General features: G+C 39.0%; 1 protein-coding gene across 2 annotated transcripts in view; it reads right to left on the bottom strand.

The window, feature by feature from the left end:
* P4HA1 (prolyl 4-hydroxylase subunit alpha 1) overlaps positions 1–21,857 on the bottom strand; it is an 87,577-nt gene that overhangs the window by 14,134 nt on the left and 51,586 nt on the right. The window contains exons 9-10 of one of the 2 annotated variants that reach the window (XM_024253030.3): positions 20,003–20,073; positions 8,976–9,075 (exon numbers count right to left, since the gene is read on the bottom strand). In XM_024253030.3, the coding sequence (XP_024108798.1) occupies positions 8,976–9,075; positions 20,003–20,073 (171 nt within the window). Of the gene's footprint in view, positions 1–8,975; positions 9,076–20,002; positions 20,074–21,092; positions 21,164–21,857 lie in introns of both variants that reach the window. The other variant, NM_001132261.2, reaches the window with a different exon arrangement.

Here is a 21,857-nt window from a genome sequence, read left to right as displayed (position 1 = left end):
CACATGTGGGATTTCTGCATTTCCAACTGAGGTACCTCGTTCATCTCATTGGGACTGGTTGGACAGTGGGTGCAGACCATGGAGAATGAGCCAAAGCAGGGTGGGGCATCGCCTCACCCGGGAAGCACAAGGGGTCAGGGAATTTCCCTTTCCTAGCAAACGGAAGCCATGACAGACTGTACCTGAAAAAACGGGAGAATCCAGCCCACATACTGCACTTTTCCCATGGTCTTAGCAACTGGCAGACCAGAAGATTCTTTCCTATGCCTGGCTCAGTAGGTCCCACGCCCATGGAGCCTTGCTCACTGCTAGTGCAGCAGTCTGAGATGGACCTGAGAGGTTGCAGCCTGGCTGGAGGAGGGGTGTCTGCCATTGCTGAGGCTTGATTAGGTAAACAAAATGGCCAGAAAGCTCAAACTGGGTGGAGCCCACCACAGCTCAGCAAGGCCTACTGCCTCTGTGGGCAAGGCATAGCTGAACAAAAGCCAGCAAACAACTTCTGCAGACTTAAACATCCTTGTCTGACAGCTCTGAAAAGAGCAGTGGTTCTCCCAGCATGGCATTTGAGCTCTGAGAACCAGACTGCCTCCTCAAGAGGGTCCCTGACCCCCGTGTAGCCTAACTGGGGGACACCTCCCAGCAGGGGCCGACAGACACCTCATACAGGCGGGTGCCCCTCTGGGATGAAGCTTCCAGAGGAAGGATCAGGCAGCAATATTTGCTGTTCTGCAGCCTCCACTGGTGATACCCAGGCAAACAGTCTGGAATGGACCTCCAGCAAACTCCAACAGATCTGCAGCTGAGGGACCTGACTGTTAGAAGGAAAACTAACAGAAAGGAATAGCATCAACATCAACAAAAAGGTCATCTACACCAAAACCCCATCTGTAGGTCACCAACATCAAAGACCAAAGGTAGACAAAACCACAAAGATGGGGAGAAACCAGAGTAGAAAAGCTGAAACTTCTAAAAATCAGAGCACCTCTTCTCCTCCAAAGGACTGCAGCTCTTCGCAAGCAACAGAACAAAGCTGGATGGAGAATGACTTTGATGAGTTAACAGAAGTAGGCTTCAGAAGGTCGGTAATAACAAACCTTCTCCCAGCTAAAGGAGCATGTTCTAAGCCATTGCAAGAAAGATAAAACCCTTGAAAAAAGGTTAGACGAATGGCTAACTACAACAAATAGTGTAGAGAAGACCTTAAATGACCTAATGGAGCTGAAAACCATGGCACAAGAACTTCATGGTGCACGCACAAGCTTCGGTAGCTGATTTGATCAAGTGGAACAAAGGGTATCACAGTGACTGAAGATGGAATTAATGAAATAAAGTGAGAAGACAAGTTTAGAGAAAAAAGAGTAAAAACAAACAAATAAAGCCTCCAAGAAATATGGGACTATCTAAAAAGACCAAATCTATGTTTGATTGGTGTACATCTGAAAGTGACGGGGAGAATGGAACCAGGCTGAAAAACACTATTCAGGAAATTATCCAGGAGAATTTCCCCAACCTAGCAAGGCAGGCCAACATTCAAATTCAGAAATACAGAGAACACCACAAAGATACTTCTCGAGAAGAGCAACCACCAGACACATAATTGTCAGATTCACCAAGGTTGAAATGAAGGAAAAAATGTTAAGGACAGCCAGAGAGAAAGGTCAGGTTACCCACAAATGGAGGCCCATCAGACTAACAGTGGCTCTCTCTGCAGAAACCCTACAAGCAAGAAAAGAGTGGGGGCTAATATTCAACATTCTTAAAAAAAAGAATTTTCAACCCACAATTTCATATCCAGCCAAACTAAGCTTTGTAAATAAAGGAGAAATAAAATCCTTTGCAGACAAGCAAATGCTGAGAGATTTTGTCACCACCAGGCCTGTCTTACAAGAGCTCCTGAAGGAAGCACTGAACATGGAAAGGAACAACCGGTACCAGCCACTGCAAAAACATGCCAAATTGTAAAGACCATCAATGCTATGAAGAAACTGCATCAATTAACGAGCAAAATAACCAGTGAGCATCATAATGACAGGATCAAATTCACACATAACAATATTAGCCTTAAATGTAAATGGGCTAAATGCCCCAATTTACTGGCAAATTGGATGAAGAGTCAAGACCCATCAGGAGACCCATCTCATGTGCAGAGACACACATAGGCTCAAAATAAAGGGATGGAGGAAGATCTATGAAGCAAATGGAAAGAAAAAAAAAAAAAAAAAAGCAGGGGCTGCAATCCTAGTCTCTGATCAAAAAGACTTTAAACCAACACAGATCAAAAGAGACAAAGAAGGCCATTACATAATGGTAAAGCAATCAATTCAACAAGAAGTGCTAACTATTCTAAATATATATGCACCCAATACAGGGGCATCCAGATTCATAAAGCAAGTCCTTAGAGTCCTAAAAAGAGACTTAGACTCTCACACAATAATAGAGACTTTAACACCCCACTGTCAATATTAGATCAACAAGACAGAAGGTTAACAAGGATATCCAGGACTGGAACTCAGCTCTGCACTAAGCAGACCATTATAATAGACATCTACAGAACTCTCTCCACCCCAAATCAACAGAATATACATTCTTCTCAGCACCACATCACACTTATTCTAAAATTGACCACATAATTGGAAGTAAAGCACTCCTCAGCAAATGTAAAAGAACAGAAATCACAACAAACTGTCTCTCAGACCACAGTGCAATCAAATTAGAACTCAGGATTAAGAAACTCACTCAAAACCACACAACTACATGGAAACTGAACAACCTGCTCCTGAATGACTACTGGGTAAATAATGAAATGAAGGCAGAAATAAAGATGTTCTTTGAAACCAATGAGAACAAAGACACAATGTACCAGAATCTCTGGGACACATTTAAAGCAGTGTGTAGAGGAAAATTTATAGCACTAAATGCCCACAAGAGAAAGCAAGAAAGACCTAAAATCGATACCCTAACATCACAATTAAAAGAACAAGAGAAGCAAGAACAAATTCAAAAGCTAGCAGAAGGCAAGAAATAACTCAGATCAAAGCAGAACTGAAAGAGATAGAGACATAAAAAACCTTTCAAAAAATCAATGAATCCAGGAGCTGGTTTTTTGAAAAGATCAACAAAATTGATAGACAGCTAGCAAGACTAATAAAGAAGAAAAGAGAGAAGAATCAAATAGACGCAATAAAAAATGATAAAGGGGATATCACCACCGATCCCACAGAAATACAAATTACCATCAAAGAATACTATAAACACCTCTATGCAAATAAACTAGAAAATCTAGAAGAAATGAATCAATTCCTGGACACATACACCCAAGACCAAACCAGGAAGAAGTTGAATCTCTGAATAGAAAAATAACAGACTCTGAAATTGAGGCAATAACAGCTTCCCAACCAAAAGAGTCCAGGACCAGATGGATTCACAGCCGAATTCTATCAGAGGTACTAAGAGGAGCTGGTACCATTCCTTCTGAAACTATTCCAATCAATAGAAAAAGAGGGAATCCTCCCTAACTCATTTTATGAGGCCAGCATCATCCTGATACCAAAGCCTGTCAGAGACACAACAAAAAAAGAGAATTTTAGGCCAATATCCCTGATGAACATCGATGCAAAAATCCTCAATAAAATACTAGCAAACCGAATCCAGTAGCACATCAAAAAGCTTATCCACCACAATCAAGTCAGCTTCATCCCTGGGATGCAAGGCTGGTTCAACATACGCAAATCAATAAACGTAATCCATCACATAAACAGAACCAATGACAAAAACTACATCAGTATCTCAATAGATGCAGAAAAGGCCTTTGACAAAATTCAACAGCCCTTCATGCTGAAAACTCAATAAACTAGGTATTGATGGAACATATCTCAAAATAATAAGAGCTATTTATGACAAACCCACAGCCAGTATCATACTGAATGGGAAAAACTGGAAGCACTGTTTGAAATCCAGCACAAGACAAGGATACCCTCCCTCACCACTCCTATTCAACATAGTGTTGGATGTTCTGGCCAGGGCAATCAGGCAAGAGAAAGAAATAAAGGGTATTCAATTAGGAAAACAGGAAGTCAAATCGTCCCTGTTTGCAGATGACATCATTGTAAATTTAGAAAACCCCATTGTCTCAGCCCAAAATCTCCTTAAGCTGATAAGCAACTTCTGCAAAGTCTCAGGATACAAAATCAATGTGCAAAAATCACAAGCATTCCTATTCACCAATAACAGACAAACAGAGAGCCAAATCATGAGTGAACTCCCATTCACAATTGCTACAAAGAGAATAAAATACCTAGGAATCCAACTTACAAGGGACGTGAAGGACCTCTTCAAGGAGAACTACAAACCACTGCTCAACGAAATAAAAGAGGACACAAACAAATAGAAGAACATTCCATGCTCATGGATAGGAAGAATCAATATCCTGAAAATGGCCGTACTGCCTAAAGTAATTTATAGATTCAATGCCATCCCCATCAAGCTACCAATGACTTTCTTCACAGAATTGGAAAAATCTACTTTAAAGTTCATATGGAACCAAAAAAGAGCCCACATTGCCAAGACAATACGAAGCCAAAAGAACAAAGCTGGAGGCATCATGCTACCTGACTTCAAACTATACTACAAGGCTACAGTAACCAAAACAGCAAGGTACTGGTACCAAAACAGAGATATAGACCAATAGAACAGAACAGAGGCCTCAGAAATAACAACACACATCTACAACCATCTGATCTTTGACAAACCTGACAAAAACAAGAAATGGGGAAAGGATTCCCTATTTAATAAATGGTGCTGGGAAAACTAGCTAGCCATATGTAGAAAGCTGAAACTGGATCCCTTCCTTACACCTTATACAAAAATTAATTCAGGATGGATTAAAGGCTTAAATGTTAGACCTAAAACCACAAAAACCCTAGAAGATAACCTAGGCAATACCATTCAGGACATAGGCATGGGCAAGGACTTCATGACTAAAACACCAAAAGCAATAGCTACAAAAGCCAAAATATACAAATGGGATCTAATTAAACTAAAGAGCTTCTGCAAAAGAAACTATGATCAGAGTGAACGAACAGGCAACCTACAGAATGGGAGAAAATTTTTGCAATCTACCCATCTGACAAATGGTTAATATCCAGAATCTACAAAGAACTTAAATTTACAAGAAAAAAACAACCCCATCAAAAAGTGGGCAAAGGATATGAACAGACACTTCTCAAAAGAAGACACTTATGCAGCCAACAGACACATGAAAAAATGCTTATCATCACTGGTCATAAGAGAAATGCTAAGCAAAACCACAATGAGATACCATCTCATGCCAATTCGAATGGCAATCATTAAAAAGTCAGGAAACAACAGATGCTGGAGAGGATATGGAGAAATAGGAACACTTTTACACTGTTGGTGGGAGTGTAAACTAGTTCAACCATTGTGGAAGACAGTGTGGCGATTTCTCAAGGATCTAGAAGTAGAAATACCATTTGACCCAGCAATCCCATTACTGGGTAAATACCCAAAGGATTATAAATCATGCTACTGTAAGGACACATATACATGTATGTTTACTGTGGCACTATTCACAATAGCGAAGACTTGGAACCGACCCAAATGTCCATCAATAATAGACTGGATTAAGAAAATGCGGCACATGTACACCATGGAATACCATGCAGCCATAAAAAAGGATGAGTTCATGTCTTTTGCAGGGACATGGATGAAGCTGGAAACCACCATTCTCAGCAAAATCTCACAAGAATAGAAAACCAAACACCACATGTTCTCACTCATAGCTGGAAATTGAACAATGAGAACACTTGGACACAGGGCAGGGAACATCACACACTGGGGCCTGTCGGAGGGTTGGGGGCTGGAGGAGGAATAGCATTAGGAGAAATACCTAATGTAAATGATGAGTTGATGGGTGCAGCAAACCAACATGGCACATATATACCTATGTAACAAACCTGCACGTTGTGCACATGTACCCTAGAACTTAAAGTATAAAAAAAAAAAAAAGGGAGAGAAGGAAGAAAGGAAGGAAAGAAAGGAGTCGGGGGGGGAAGGGGGAGGGAGGAAGGAAGTAAAGAAGTAAAGAGGGTGGGAGGGAGGAAGAGAGAGAAGAAGAAAGGAAAGGAGGGAAGGATGGATGGATGGATGGAGGGAGGGAGGGGAGGGAAGGGAAAGAAGGAAGGAAGCAAGCAGGCAAACATGGAAGGAAGAAAATATGGAAGGAAGGAAGGAAGGGAGGGAGAGAGAGGGAGGGAGGGAGAGAGAGAGGGAGAGAGAGAGGGACGGAGGGAGGGAGGGAGGGATCAGAAATCATAGCCAGTGAAACCCAGGAAAACCATTAGGCAGGAATTAGGACGATACCTTACTCAGGTTTGCATTCCCAACATTTAGCACCACATGTATCAAAAATGTTGTTGGATGAATACTGAACAACAGTCAAACACTGAATAAACCTGGCAGGTTTGCATCACAGGGGAGGGCACAGTGTTACTGGACTCTGAGTGGGTTGCTGTTTTTCATGCCAAGTCATGACAGTAGGATTCAGTGTGTTGGGTGAACACAGTTTTATGACTCTCACTTTAAAAAAACTGCAAGTGCTATAAATAAAAGCTTTCATAATTTCGAGATAGAAAAAAAAAACAGAAGACCATGTGTTCTAACAAAGACGGAGTAGGATGGCATCAAACTGTGTCACTGTAAAACACACACACACACACACACACAAAATACATTTTTAAAACTTAATTAGAAAAAGAGAATTAACTGTCTTTAAGAATACATTTTGGTTTTCTGATAAATTAACAGTTTATTTATTTATTTATTTCTGAGACAGAGTTTCGCTCTCGTTGCCCAGGCTGGAGTGCAATGTTGCAATCTCGGCTCACCGCAACCTCCACCTCCTGGGTTCAAACAATTCTCCTACCTCAGCCTCCCGAGTAGCTGGAATTACAATCATGTGCCACCACGCCCGGCTAATTTTTTTTGTATTTTTTAGTAGAGACGGGGTTTCTCCATGTTGGTCAGGCTGGTCTCGAACTCCTGACTTCAGGAGATCCACCTGGCTTGGCCTCCCAAAGTGCTGGGATTACAGGCATGAGCCACCAGACCCGGACAACAGTTTATTATTTAAAGTTGAAAAGAGGCCAGGCACAGTGACTCATGCCTGTAATCCCAACACTTCAGGAGGCCAAGGCAGGCAGATCACTTAAGGCCAGGAGTTCAAGACCAGCCTGGCCAACATGGTGAAACCCCATCTCTACTAAAAATACAAAAATTAGCTAGGCGTGGCGGCATGTGCCTGTGGTCCCAGCTACTTGGGAGGCTGAGGCAGGAGAATCACTTGAGCCCAGGAAGCAGAGGTCGCACTGATCCAAGATTGTACCACTGCACTCCAGTGAGACTGTCTCAAAAAAAAAAAAAAGAAAAGAAAAGAAAAACAAAGGTTGAAAAGAAGCAAAAGTATCACCTTTCTAATGAATTTATGAGCTGCATATTGACTGCATCTGTCTTAGAATTTTGCAACCAGGCCAGGCACAGTGCCTCACGCCTGTAATCCCAGCACTTTGGGAGGCCAAGGCAGGTGGATCACTTGAGGTCAGGAGTTCAAGACCAGCCTGGCCAACATGGTGAAACTCGGTCTCTACTAAAAATACAAAATTAGCTCGGTGTGGTGGTGCATGCCTGTAATCCCAGCTACTTGGGAGGCTGAGGCAGGAGAATCGCTTGAACCAGGAGACAGGGGTTGTAGTGAGCCGACATCATGTCACTGCACTCCAGCCTGGGCCACAGAGCCAGACTCCATCTCAAAAAAAAAAAAAAAAAAAATTTGCAACCAGAAAGGCTATAATAAAGGCATTGGTTTTTTTAGTGCACATTTTGATAACTTCCAAAAAAAAATCTAATACAGAAAAGGGAACTCAAATCATCATTCTCAGTAAACTATCGCAAGGACAAAAGAACCAAACACCGCATGTTCTCACTCATAGATGGGAATTGAACAATGAGAACACATGGACACAGGAAGGGGAACATCACACTCTGGGGGCTGTTGTGGGGTGAGGGGAGGGGGGAGGGATAGCATTAGGAGATATACCTAATGCTAAATGACGAGTTGGTGGGTGCAGCACACCAGCATGGCACATGTATACATATGTAACTAACCTGCACATTGTGCACATGTACCCTAAAACTTGAAGTATAATAATAAAAAAAAAAAAGTATTTTTCCACAGGAAAAGACTAAGGAATAGTAAATAACGCTGACAAAGGGGAAGACTAAGCTGTTTCTTTTCTCTGGTTCATAGGCCTATGCTTATTTATTTTTTATTTTTTTTACTATTGAAACCAAATGAGATTATTATACATGGATTTTATGTTTATTCCCTATAACTAACATTCCTATATATACACCTGTTTACTACAGATATTTTGAGTCAAGTTGTGATTATGACGGAGTGAAGAATTATTTTGGGACAGCTGCTTTTGATGACAAATGATTTATAGACATAAAAGTAACAGAAAAAGAGAAGTGATGAAAAAAGTCCTATGTTTCACTATTACAAATAAAGGAAAACTATTTGCTTAAAAATAAATAAATAAATAAATAAAAAGAAAAAAAAATAAACTATTCTTTAAAACCCACCCTGGCCACTTGACAGGCAAACTGAGGCCTGGGGGATAGAAAAAAAAATTACAGTGTACTTAGTAAGTATTAGTGATATATATTTTTCATTTCCCTAGATAAGGGTTTTCATGTTTTGACAAGAAATTTAAAAGTCACATAACAATCACAATTTTTCCCATTATTAAAATCACTTTGCATGGTTGCAGCTTACAGGATCACTTTTTAAGGTCCCAAACTATCATGCAAATTGAGGACTGCCTGTTCAGTGTTAGGAAATCTCCTCTGAAGCATCTCTTGAAGTGTAAAAATGACTTAAGGATAATGTGATTACCTACCTGTAATTCCTCTGCTGTGGAAACATCTAGTCCTGTTAGATCTTGTATTCTCATATTAATTCGAGACACCACAGGGTTTTCATAGCCAGAGAGCCAGGCACTAAGAATAAGAGAAATATTAGTTTTATTGATAATGTTTCATTACATGGAGACTAATAGCTATTATTTTTAAAGCCATAATATTTAATATATAGGACAATAAACCTTTACTGAAGGCATTTAGTTCATTTTCTTGCTTAGTATATCATCTTTATTAATGGCTACTGTAATTTTTTTAAAATGTCACATTCTACTGTTAGAGGTTGGGAAGGAAAAAACTAATCAGATTTATTATAATGCTTCTATGAAAACAGTTGGATTAATGTAAGCAGGCTATATTGAAAGCTACCTACATTGAGAACTTCAAAAAATTCTTTAGAAAACCATACCAAACAAAACAACGTTCTTTCCAGGTAAGGTATAGGAACTGACTATGGTGGAAGTCGTGGGGTCTTTAGCCTGCGCTACATAATGCTAATATTTTATAAGAAAAAAATTCTGCTTACTGCTTAAGTTTTGAAAAGGTACCCAAACACACCTACTGAAGGATGGACAATAACAGGTGTTGGTAAGGATGTGAAGAAACTGGAGCCCTCATACATTGCTGATGGGAATGTAAAAGGGTCAGCCACTTTGGAAAACAGTTTGGTAGTTGCTCAAAATGCTAAACACAGTTATCAAATGACCCAGCAATTTACTTCTAGGTATATATCCAAGATAAATTAAATCTTATGTCTATACAATAACTTGTACAGATTTTTTTATGGCATCATTACATATAATAGCCAAAAAGTAGAAACTACCCAAATATCCATCAATTTATCAATGGATACATAAAACGTGCTATGTCTATAAACTGGAATATTACTGTGTCACAAAAAGGAATAAAGTACTGGCCAGGCACAGTGGCTCATGCCTGTAATCCCAGCACTTTGGGAGGCTGAGGTGGAAAGGTCACTTGAGGCCAGGAGTTTGAGACCAGCCTGGGCAACACAGTGAGACCTCAACTCTACAAAACATTTAAAAAATTAGCTGGGCATGCTGACATGCACCTGTAATTCCAGCTACTCTGGCAGCTGAGGCAAGAGAGCCGCTTGAGCATAGGAGTTTGAGGCTGCAGCGAATTATGATCACACCACTGCACTCCAACCTGGGTGACAGAGTGAGACCCTGTCTCTACATACATGCTACAACATGGATGGAACATCATATTAAGTCAAAGAAGCCAGATACAAAGGCCACATGTTATATAATGCCACTTCTATGAAATATACAGAATAGGCAAATCAATAGATCATAGAAAATAATTAGTAGTTGCCGGGGGATGGGGCTGGGGGGAATGGGAAATGACTCCTAATGGGTACAGGATTTTTTTTGAGTGACAAAAATGTTCTGGAATTAGACATTGGTTATAGTTGCACAAGGCTAAAAACCACTGAAATGCATACTTTAAAAGCGTGAATTTTATGATATGGGAACTATATCTCTATTTTAAATGGTACTCCCAAATTCAGCTATATCCCTTTTTCACATATGCTTTTAAGCAGTGAATCAGTCCTTCACTTTCTTCACTTCTCCTCTCACTGAGCTTTGATTCCATAGTTCATCATTTTAACAACATTCTTTCTAAATGCCTAAACTCAACTGTCTGACAAAAACAATCCTGGATGAATCTCTTTTATCCAAGCTTATATCTCTGTCACCAAACCCTACTGGAGAAAGTCATGAAATAGGGCAGATATGTTCCACTAAAAATTCATGAATACCAACTTCAAATGGGCTCTTCACTTTTACTTCTTCTTCCACTCTGTACCCTAACTCACTTCAGCCTCTCCCTTCACTCAGTAGATAATGTATCTCCTACTTCATAGAGCAAATAACGCCTTTACAATGAAAAATTATTTCCCCAAATCTGTATATCCCTCCAGTTACCAATCTTTCTTTTCCTTCTTCAAGCTAACTTTGTCAGATTCCTAATCTCTGAACCCACTGTAATCTAGCTTTAGTCACTTATATCACTCCCTCAAAATTGCTCTTGCTAATCTTACCCACAGCCCTATTGTGCTTCTAAATCTAATGACATTTTTCAATTCTCATTGTATTTGTTCCTTTGGTAACATTTGTGACAACACTCACCCTTTTGGAAACTCTCTCAAACACTCATTCTCCAGGAATTCCTCCAGTATCTCAGGCTGCTTTGTCTTGGTCTCCTAATTTACAGACTCCAACACTATATTCTGCCTCCCTCTCAGGACCGCAGCAACATTTCCTCAAGAACGTATTTCCTCTAGCCCTAAGGCTAGCGCGTATGCTCTTCTCTCTGCCCAGAATATTCTTTTTCACTTTGCAAAATTAAAACTTTGGATATCACCTTAGTTACCACTTCTTTAGAGGAGCTTTCCTTTACCTCTCCCGCTGCCAGACGCAGCCAAAGCTTCCACAGACAGACAAAGGAAGCGAGCAAGCGTGAGAGAGCAAGCAAGAGAGAGTGTGTGGGTTTTTCTTTAACAAGAGAAAGACATGGAGAAGAAAGAAGTTTTTACTAATCATTACCAACATGAAACTAATACGACAAACAGGGTGGATTCTTAGATGAATCTAAGATTTATCCTATGTTACTAAAATTATTTGCTTGGTGATATCTTGCAAATTTTTTGGGACTGGCTGAGTATTACAGAATTCCTCAGTGTAGCAAAAATGGGAAGAATCAAAATGTTATTGTTGTAAAGAATATAGCTGATTAAGTATATTAAGAATTTTTTCAGCACTTTGGGAAGCCAAGGCGGGAGGATCGTTTGGGGATAGAAGTTCAAGACCAGTCTGGGAAACATAGCGAGATCCTATCTTTACAAAAAAATTAAAATAAATAATGAGCAAGGTGTGGTGGCACATGCTTATAGTTTCAGCTACTTAGATGCTGAGGCAAGAGGACTGCTTGAGCCCAGGAGTTCGAGGTTGCTATGCCCACACCACTACACTCCAGCCTTGGCAACAGAATGAGACCTCATCTCTTAAAAAAACAACAGACCACCACCACAAACCTTTAATTCCAGGAATGGCCATGAAAGTCTACCAATTAAGTACTGGTTAAATAATAGGTTATTTCCAATTTTTCTCTATTATAAACAATATTGTAACAAAATGCTATATCTTTGCACACTTGTGGGAATATCTCTGTATGATAAATTCCTAGATGTGGAATTGCTAAATGACTTTTACATTTTGATAAATGTCAAATTTCCCTCCAAAACAGTTGCAATGATTTACACCTACCCATTTCATAAAACCCTTGCCAGTTTCAATCCTTTTATTCTTTGTCAATCTTAGCAAGGCAAAAATATTTTAACGGTTTAAATTTTTTAAGTTTTTATTTGCACTTCTTGTTATATCATAACGTATCTCGGCCAGGCGCAGTGGCTCACACCTGTAATCCCAGCACTTTGGGAGGCTGAGGCGGGGGGATCTCTTGAGGTCGGGAGTTCGAGACCAGCCTGACCAACATGGTGAAACCTCGCCTCTACTAAAAATACAAAATTAGCCAGGTATGACGGTGCACACCTGTAACCCCAGCTACTTAGGAGGCTGAGGCAGAAGAATCGCTTGAACCAGGAGGCAGAGGTTGCAGTGAGCCGAGATCACGCCATTGCACTCGAGTCTGGGCAACAAGAGCAAAACTCCGCCTCAAAAAAAAAAAAAAAAAAAAGAATCTCAATGAAGGGTTTGGGGCTTAGAAGTTAAAGCCAATGTTGATTGTAGGTTTAAAAAAAAAAAAACTGTCAACCTGTCATCTTAATTGTAGTTCTGTTGTAGTCACTACAGAGGAAAATGAATTCTACTGATGCATGGGAAGTTATTTCATTTAATTTGACTTTCATGCAAAATCCCCTCCAAAATATAGTAACACTCCCTTTTTTTTGAGATGGAGTCTGGTTCTGTCACTCAGGCTACAGTGCAGTGATGCTATCTCGACTCACTGCAACTTCTACCTCCCGGGCTCAAGCAATCCTCCCACCTCAGCCTCCGGAGTAACTGGAACTACAGGCATGCACCACCACGCCCGGCTAATTTTTGTATTTTTTGTAGAGATGAGGTTTCACCATGTTGCCCAGGCTGGTCTCAAACTCCTGAGCTCAAGCAATCTACCTGCCTTGACCTCCCAAAGTGCTGGAATTACAGGTGTGAGCCATCACACCTGGCCGAAAATACATTAAGACTTTCCTTAGTTTAAGAACTATCTTCAAGTTACTCATCTGGATCCCATCCTTAACAATTACTGCTAATCTGTCTTCAGTGACATTATTATAGACATATAGGTTATCTAAAAACTCAGCTCTGAATTTACATTGTAACATTACTAAAAATTCAGTGGAGACCATTATACTGTAATGTATGTTAACTGTCCATTCTTCTAGGACCTGGAAGTCTTACATCTGTGTTAGATTAAATCATAAGAAATCCAGAGGTTTTTCTTTCTAGTACCCAGTGCTTTAACTGAGTTGGGTTTTTTTTTTAAATGTTATAGCATTTAATAGGAAAAATCATTTGAAGATCATTTATCTTTTGTACAACTGTAACTGAAAATATCAACTAATTATACAGTGTTTTTCCCCATAAAACACAATTTAGTGCCAGGAGAAAAAAGAACTATTTCTTCAGATAACTTTATATGTGTCTTTTTTTTTCCATTAAAAATTAAATAGCCCAAAGTATCTTCCTTTTGGCCTTAATGACAGGACCTGAGGCCAAAGCTGTGCGTTCAATTAGAGTAACGTTTCTACGCTTTTTTCCCTTCTACTGAGTTTCTGCTGTTAAAAAAAAAAAACTTCATGATTTTATAAAATATCACTAGAATGCACAGAGTAAGGAAGCAACATTCTCACACTGCAAAACTACACTTCTAATATGTGAGTAAGGAAGGCTCCAAAGAAAAATGTCAGTAATATAATTTGAACATGATCACTACCTTCTTCTTCTAACCCAACACACACATAAGAATATTCTATGATTAGCTAATCTAAAACCACTATATATATATATTTTTTTTTTTTTACAAAGGCAAGAGATAAGTCACACCCCAAAGTGCCAGTTACAGAGGACAAAATTTCCAATAATTCTTCTCTAGGTGCTTGATGGTTAACAAAGGCTAATAATCTAGACTGGGAATTTATCCAGTCCCTTTGCTTCATAGTGGGATAATTATGCAATAATACTATACATCCACTCATTTCAGTTATCTCAGTCTGAGTACCACAGTTCAACCCATTAGAGGGCAGTGTTGTTAAAAGTTATGCCATTGGAAAAAAAAAAAAAAAACCTGAATCACTCAAAACTTTTTGTATTTGTTTATATATATTATACTTTAACACTAATTTGCTCCTTAGTAACAAGGGTAAACAAAATCTTAAGCCTAAATATCATATTTATGATATATTTAAGGCCAGACATGGTAGCTCATGCCTGTAATTCCAGCACTTTGGGAGGCCAAGGTGAGACGATCACTTGAGCCCAGGAGTTCAAGACCAGCCTGGGCAACAAAGCAAAACCGCATCTCTATAAAAATACGAAAATTAGCTGGGCATGGTGGTGTGCACCCGTAGCCCCAGTTACTCAGGAGGCTGAGGTGGGAGGATTGCTTGAGCCTGGGAGGTGGAGGCTGTAGTGAGCCATGATTGAACCACTGCACTCCAGCCTGGGTGACAGAGTGAGACCCTGTCTCCGAAAGAAAATAAAGTAAAATAAAATAAATAAATACACACACACGCATATATAAATATCATGTTACATTTATATCATAAATACCATATTGTAGGAAATCATCACTTCAGAGTAAAAAAATGAAAATCACTTCCCCACCAGAATCAAAAAAGTTTTTCTACCACTCTAAACAGATTATTGCATAGGTCATTATTTATATTACTTTAACTAGACTTTATGAGTTCACTTAACCATCTTTTCAGAGCACAAAACTGAATGTTTACATTTCAAAAACTTCAAATTCCATTTCTCTGATCTAGCCAAAATTCTTAGCTTTTTCATTTACAAGCTGTAGTAAATTCTTAGGGTTTTTATTTGCTTTTTAATAGTGGAAAAGACAGAGATGACTTGCCAAAAGTTAACAGATGGTCAGTAACATAAGTAAAGCCTTTTTTGGCTGGATACAATGGCTCACGCCTGTAATACCAACACTCTGGGAGGCTGATGTGGGAGGATCACTTGAGCCCAGGGGTTTGAGACCAGCCTAGGCAATACAGTGAAACCCTGTCTCTACAAAAAAAAAAATTAAAAATTATCCAAGGATGGTGGTGTGCACCTGTATTCCCAGCTACTCGGGAGACTGAGGTGGGAAGATCACTTCTGCCCAGGAGTTGGAGGGAGCAGTGAGCTATGATCATGCCACTGGACTTAGGCCTAGATGACAGAGCAAGACCCTGCCTCTTAAAAAAAAAAAAAAAAAAAAAAAGCCTTTTTTGTTTTATGGGTTTGTTTGTTTTTTGAGTCTCGCTCTGTTGCCCAGGCTGGGGTGCAGTGGTGCAATCTCAGCTCACTGCAAGCTCCGCCACCTGGGTTCATGCCGTTCTTCTGCCTCAGCCTCCCCAGTAGTTGGGACCACAGGCACCAGCCACCACACCCGGCTAATTTTTTTGTATTTTTAGTAGAGACGGGGTTTCACCATGTTAGCCAGAATGGTCTCGATCTCCTGACCTCGTGATCTGCCCACCTGGGCCTCCCAAAGTGCTGGGATTACAGGCGTGAGCCACCGCGCCCAGCCTGTTTTATGTTTTTTAAATAGTAAAGGAGTTCCAAAAATATTTTGCCAAAAAAATTCTATTTGCTGAAATGCTGGAACAAATTATTACTTCCACTGAAGGTGATGTCATCGCTTAGACAGTTCTCTAAATACAGATATTTGAAATTCTTTTCTAAATCATTCAAAATACAGATGTTCCCAGGCTACAAGGGATTAAATTAACTGACATCAGAACACAAATTTTCTTCCATTTGGCAACTGAGATGCCCTTTTTCCTTTTTTTTCTTTGAGACAGAGTTTTTGCTCTATCACCCAGGCTGGAGTGCAGTGGTGGAATCTCAGCTCACCTCACTGCAATCTCTGCTTCCCAGGCTCAAGTGATCTACCCACCTAAGCCTCCTGGGTAGCTGGGACTACAGATGTGCACCACCACTCTCAGCTAATTTTTTTCTTAATTTTTTGTAAATAGAGACGAGGTCTAGCTACACTACCCAGGCTGGTCTCAAGCTCCTGGGCTCAAACCATCCTCTCACCTCAGCCTCCCAAAGTGCTGATATTACAGGCATGAGCCACCATGCCTGGCCTTCTAATGCCAGTAGCTAAATACCTTCTGCTATCACTTATAATATGTAAGTATGGTTGTACCTTTCTCAAAAATCCAATAAAACTGCTTAAGAGCCACAAAATTAGAATATTTAAAAAATAGGTTTGAAATGTTTAGAAATTTTTTTTTTTTTTTTTAAGTGTATAGATCACTTTCCTACAGTGATTTACTTTGATTTATTGGCAACAGTCCACTGACTGTGGGCTGGATATTTCTTCAAAAGGGCCATTGTATACATAGAAAATTTCCAAGAAACACTGAATTCATGAAATTTTTTTTTTTTTTTTTGAGATGGAGTCTCTCTCTGTCGCCAGGCTGGAGTGCAGTGGCACAATCTCGGCTCACTGCAATCTCTGCCTCCCGGCTTCAAGCCATTCTCCTGCCTCAGCCTCCCGAGTAGCTGGGATTACAGGCGCGCCACCACACCCAGCTAATTTTTGTATTTTTAGTAGAGATGGGGTTTTACCATGTTTGCCAGGATGGTCTTGATCTCCTGACCTTGTGATCCACCCACCTTGGCCTCCCAAAGTGCTGGGATTACAGGCGTGAGCCACCGCTCCTGGCCGTAATTTTGTTTTATATGCTTCCTAGAAGCATGCAAATCTAGAGAATTTAGCTATTTACAAACTTTATGAAAAAAATGTGTAAAACCATGCAATAATCTGATAAAATCTGTAAGTTTAATTTTTTTTTTAAAGAAAGGTTTTTTTGTAGATATGAATTAGGTTCTGTAATAGAATGGAAAATTAGCTTAACGTAAAAATCGGGTTAATTGCAATGTTCAGAAGCACTGTAAATCATATCTCAAAACATGTCTATGGAAATTAGTTTCTGCAAATCCTTACTATCTATTAGTGTTCCTTAAGGATAATTGCTCCTGTGATTAAAATGAAAATCATATTATGGCAAATTTAAATTTTCTTCATGTCTTCTAATGGGGTTCAGGACACTCTACCCCAAAATATGGCACTGTAGCATTTGAGCAGAAGCAGGTCTCTCTGACCTTCTCCCACTCTTTTCCCCTTAAGCAGGCCATAAAAGAATTCTCTGGGCCGGGCACGGTGGCTCACGCTTGTAATCCCAGCACTTTGGGAGGCCGAGGTGGGCGGATCACAAGGTCAGGAGATTGAGACCATCCTGGCTAACACGGTGAAACCCATCTCTACTAAAAATACAAAAAGTTAGCCGGGCAGCAACGGATGCCCATAGTCCCAGGTACTCAGGAGGCTGAGGCAGAAGAATGGCGTGAACCCAGGAGGCGGAGCTTGCAGTGAGCTGAGATTGCACCACTGCACTCCAACCTGGGGCGACAGAGCGAGACTCCATCTCAAAAAAAAAAAAAAAAGAATTCTCTGACCTTCCTCTAAAGTAGTATAAGACTTTCAATCCAGAAGTATCCTCTCTCTACCTGGAAGAAAGGAACATCCTTATCCTGAGACACAGAGATATCAAGAAGTATCTGAACAAACAGGCTTTGCTAAGTTTCCCCCAGTTTATTACCATTAGATCATATCCCCTTTGTTCGTCATACTTCTGTATGACTATCCACTCATCAAACCTAGCATAAAAATATACAGGTTTCTGTGTTTCTTTGGGTTCTCATTTTTTTCTATTTCTTTTCTCTCTTTTTTTTTGAGACAGGATCTTACTCTGTCACCCTGGCTGGAGTGCAGTGGCGTGCTCATGGCTCACTGTAGCCTCAACCTCCTCAGGCTCAGGTGATCCTCCCACCTCAGTCTCCCAAGTAACTGGGTCTACAGGTACATGCCACCACGCCTGGCTAATTTTTTTGTATTTTTTGTAGAGATGGGGTTTTACCATGTTGCTCAGGCTGGGGTCTTCATTTCTAAAGGCTTCTTGTCATGTAAATTTTGTATTAAATAAATTTGTATGCTTTTCTCTTGTTAATCTGTCTTTTGGTATAGAGGTCTCAGCTATGAAGCTAGTGATAGGCAAGAAAAAAACTTTTTCTCTCTTACTGGGGCAAAAGGGCAGGTGGTGTTATACAGCAGAGACAAGAAACCAAGACATGTATAGTAATGTTTAATATATAAAAGGCATATGGTTCTGCCCAAAAAAGAAAAAGGAAATGCTGAATCAATGCATTCGGTCCAGCCTAATTTTTTTGTCTTTTTGAAGACAGCAGTAATCTTCAAAATTTCTCTGAGTACCTCCTAAAATGCTTGTTAAAATCTATGTTTGCCTTTGCATAATTTTTTTAGTTGACAACTAAAATTTTTCATAATTTAGTTTCAAATGATTGAATTGTCATATTGAAAACGTTGGTAATTTCTAAACAATGATTACTTTAAATGTATCCACTGGAATCTAAATACCATAATGATTTGATATCCACCATCATCCACTTAAAATATGTGAACAAAATATTTTTTAATACTTGGACATTTTACACTTTTTTCTTGATGTTACATTTTCATTCCATTCTTATCACAGAACAGTAATTCTCAACAGGGGTGGAGTCACTAGAGGTAGTGGTGGGGATTTTACCTATCAGGGGACATTTGACAATGTCTGAAGACATTTTTGATTGTCACAACTTAAGGAAGGGTGCTACTGGCATCCAGTGAACCACAGATGCTATTAAACATCCTACAAAGCTGAAGATAGCCCCCAACAACAAGAATTATCTGACTCAAAATGTCAATAGTGCTATTGACAAGGTTAAGAAACCTTGTCCTACAGTGACACATTTTTATGCCTGAAAATCTTTTATTTATCACATTATACTTATCTATATTAAAAATATTTATACAATTAAAATATGAATTTCCTAAAACAAAAAGCCTGTGTTAAAGACCTATAAAAAGGCTGTGTTAAAGATAGTATCTTCTGAATTTTTACTATAATTATTATTCACATTTGTTAATCTAAATAACATGACTAAATAATCGTTACCAGGTATAAACAAGTGAAAATGTATTAAGATGTTCCTAATGAGATGGACGGGGCTTATATTTGTTATATTTCATTAGTTATTGTGTCTGTGGATAAATATTCTACTTGTTAGAATAAAAATTCAGCACAAAGATATTTCTATTTTCATGAGAGCCGAGAAACCTTCACAAGTAGATGGAAAAGGAGTTCTGTTGTAATACTGTCACCCAATTCTGTGAGCTCTAAGTTATACAGTGAGCTCTTTTTAAAAAATTATTTTAGTGATCAATCAACTAATAACCTAATAAGATTATCTTTAAACATTGTTAAAAGCAAGGAACTTGCAAAGGCTTTGTTATAAAGGCACTTACTTATGCAATACCTGCAGCTACTGGGTGACCCTGAGATTTTTAAACCCCTGCTTTACTGCAGAGTCCAAAAGAGGCCTTGTTTAATGAAGGGAATTTGGGAAATTCTCTTAGTTCAATATGAGAATACATTTCACTTATCAAAGTTTGGGGAGCCTCAACAGACATTATGCAAGTTACTTTGGAAAACCCCTATTAACTGCCCCATAACCATGTTTATTAGTCCATCATGAAAACTCCAGCACAGATATTATCAAATATCTATGCCTAACCACCTAGGTCTTAGAAACTATATCATGAGTTTTCAGAAAATTAGATTCACAAGAAAGAAATGGTCCAAATATGACTAAAGTTCTCTCCATTACTCCCTTACCTCTTAGATACTCTGTACTGTGCTGTGGTCAATTTTCCAGTCTCAGGGTCATGTACTGTAGCTCGGCTCAGCTACAAAAAAAGAGAAAGGACAAGGACTTACTCCAGTAGCAGGCAATTTTGGGCTTTTTGTTTGTTTTGTTTTGCCAAGCCACAGGTGATTGGAAGGGTTCAGATTGGTCTGGATGGTGGGTAATGGTCTCAAATCCACAAAAACATTTTGAAAGGTGGCAGTAAGAACAGCCACTTCCAAATCAAGAGAAAATGAGTTGACAGATTTTTGTTGTAGATTTATTGTCCTTTCACTTTTTTAAAAAAAAAAAATCATTTGAAGCTGTATGTAAATGATTTATAGCACTGGGTTTCACAGAAACTTTCTCAGATCTAGAAGTTATTTAAATATTTTGAAAAAAATAGTAGACTCCTTAAATTCATTTTTTAAACTTCTGAGATAAAACTGTTTTTAAATCTCTCTGGCAAAGTAAAAGGCAACTAAGTTTACAATTAATTTTTGGAAGACTGAGCTCAGAAGCGTAACTCTGTTCTTCCTACTGCCAACTGTTGAGTCAGTGAATTTTTTTAAATAAAAAACTCCAACAGGAGGAATACAGATTACTACATAATGACAATGGTATTTTACAAGATGTATGAACAAATGCCAACATAATCACCATGAAGGAGGATGTGAATCACCGCAGCATTTATGAATATGAGAAAACTGCATAGGTGAAGACTACTACTCCCAGATTCAGGAGGCTGTTGCTTTATTTCCCCCTTTGGCAACAAAAGGGAAAAAGAAAACAAGTATCAGGCCACTTCCTGGATATTTGACATCTGATCTGAAGAAAGATAAAAAGCATATTAATTCCCTAAAAATAACATACCAATTAAAGATTAAAAACAGAACTTCTAGTGAAGGAGAAAGACCTGTGAAACACAAAGCAGTTTATCCATGCGTTATCCTGTTTATATACAGGGTGGTGACTTGAGCTGGTGACTGAAAATGACCTATTTCCCTTAAATGAATAATTCCTGTAAGATGTATAAAACACTCATTAGAGGGCAAAATATGCAGCATACGCATCTCTTACCTTTTGCTAATTCTGTAATGTACCGTCTCCAAGTCTCCTGTTATTGGGTTTGAAATGGTGGCTCGCCTCAGCTGTGAAGCCAACCATCAAAATAGTTGCATTACAAGACAAAAAACTAAATCACATTTACCCAACCAGTCAGAATTCCAGGGTTTTTACAAAGGAGGCTAAAAAGAGAAAATAACTCCATATACTTCCAGTCACCTTGTGCTGAGCCTTGAAAGCCAGTTAGTTTTTTAGGTTTTTGGGTTGTCTTTTTTTTTTTTTTTTCAATTTTTTGTTTGTTTTGCACAGATGGAGGACATACAAACAAAAGAGATTGGAAATTAAATTTCTTTCAATGGTGAAAGGACATGACAGTGAGAAAAAGAGACATATCTAAAATTTGAAGTCTAATTTACAGTTAAAAGAATGGCCATCTGGGGTGGGGAGAGAAGGGGGAAAAAAAAGAAGAATGCTTATTTGCAATTAATGATCCATTCCAAAACCTTTGACTTTAATTTTTTTTAGTGATGGAACTGTTTGCACAGGTTAATGTTTAAAATTCATTTTAAGGTCAATCTTTTGTCCCTTCAAGACATCCACTCATTAACATACACAGTGAAATAATCTTGGACTGAGAACAAAGGCAGAGGAAAAGAGCTCATAAATGTTAAAAACAGTTAAGAAAGAGGTGACCGCCTAGATAATAATTTAAATTTTTTTTTAATGGAAGGATGATTCTGAGGTTGTGAAAGCATAAAATTTTATTGCCATTAAATTTAT

The sequence above is a fragment of the Pongo abelii genome, chromosome 8 (genome assembly GCF_028885655.2).
Source record: "Pongo abelii isolate AG06213 chromosome 8, NHGRI_mPonAbe1-v2.0_pri, whole genome shotgun sequence".
Classification (NCBI taxonomy): Eukaryota; Metazoa; Chordata; class Mammalia; order Primates; family Hominidae; genus Pongo; species Pongo abelii.
This window is presented reverse-complemented; position numbering and strand designations above follow the sequence as displayed.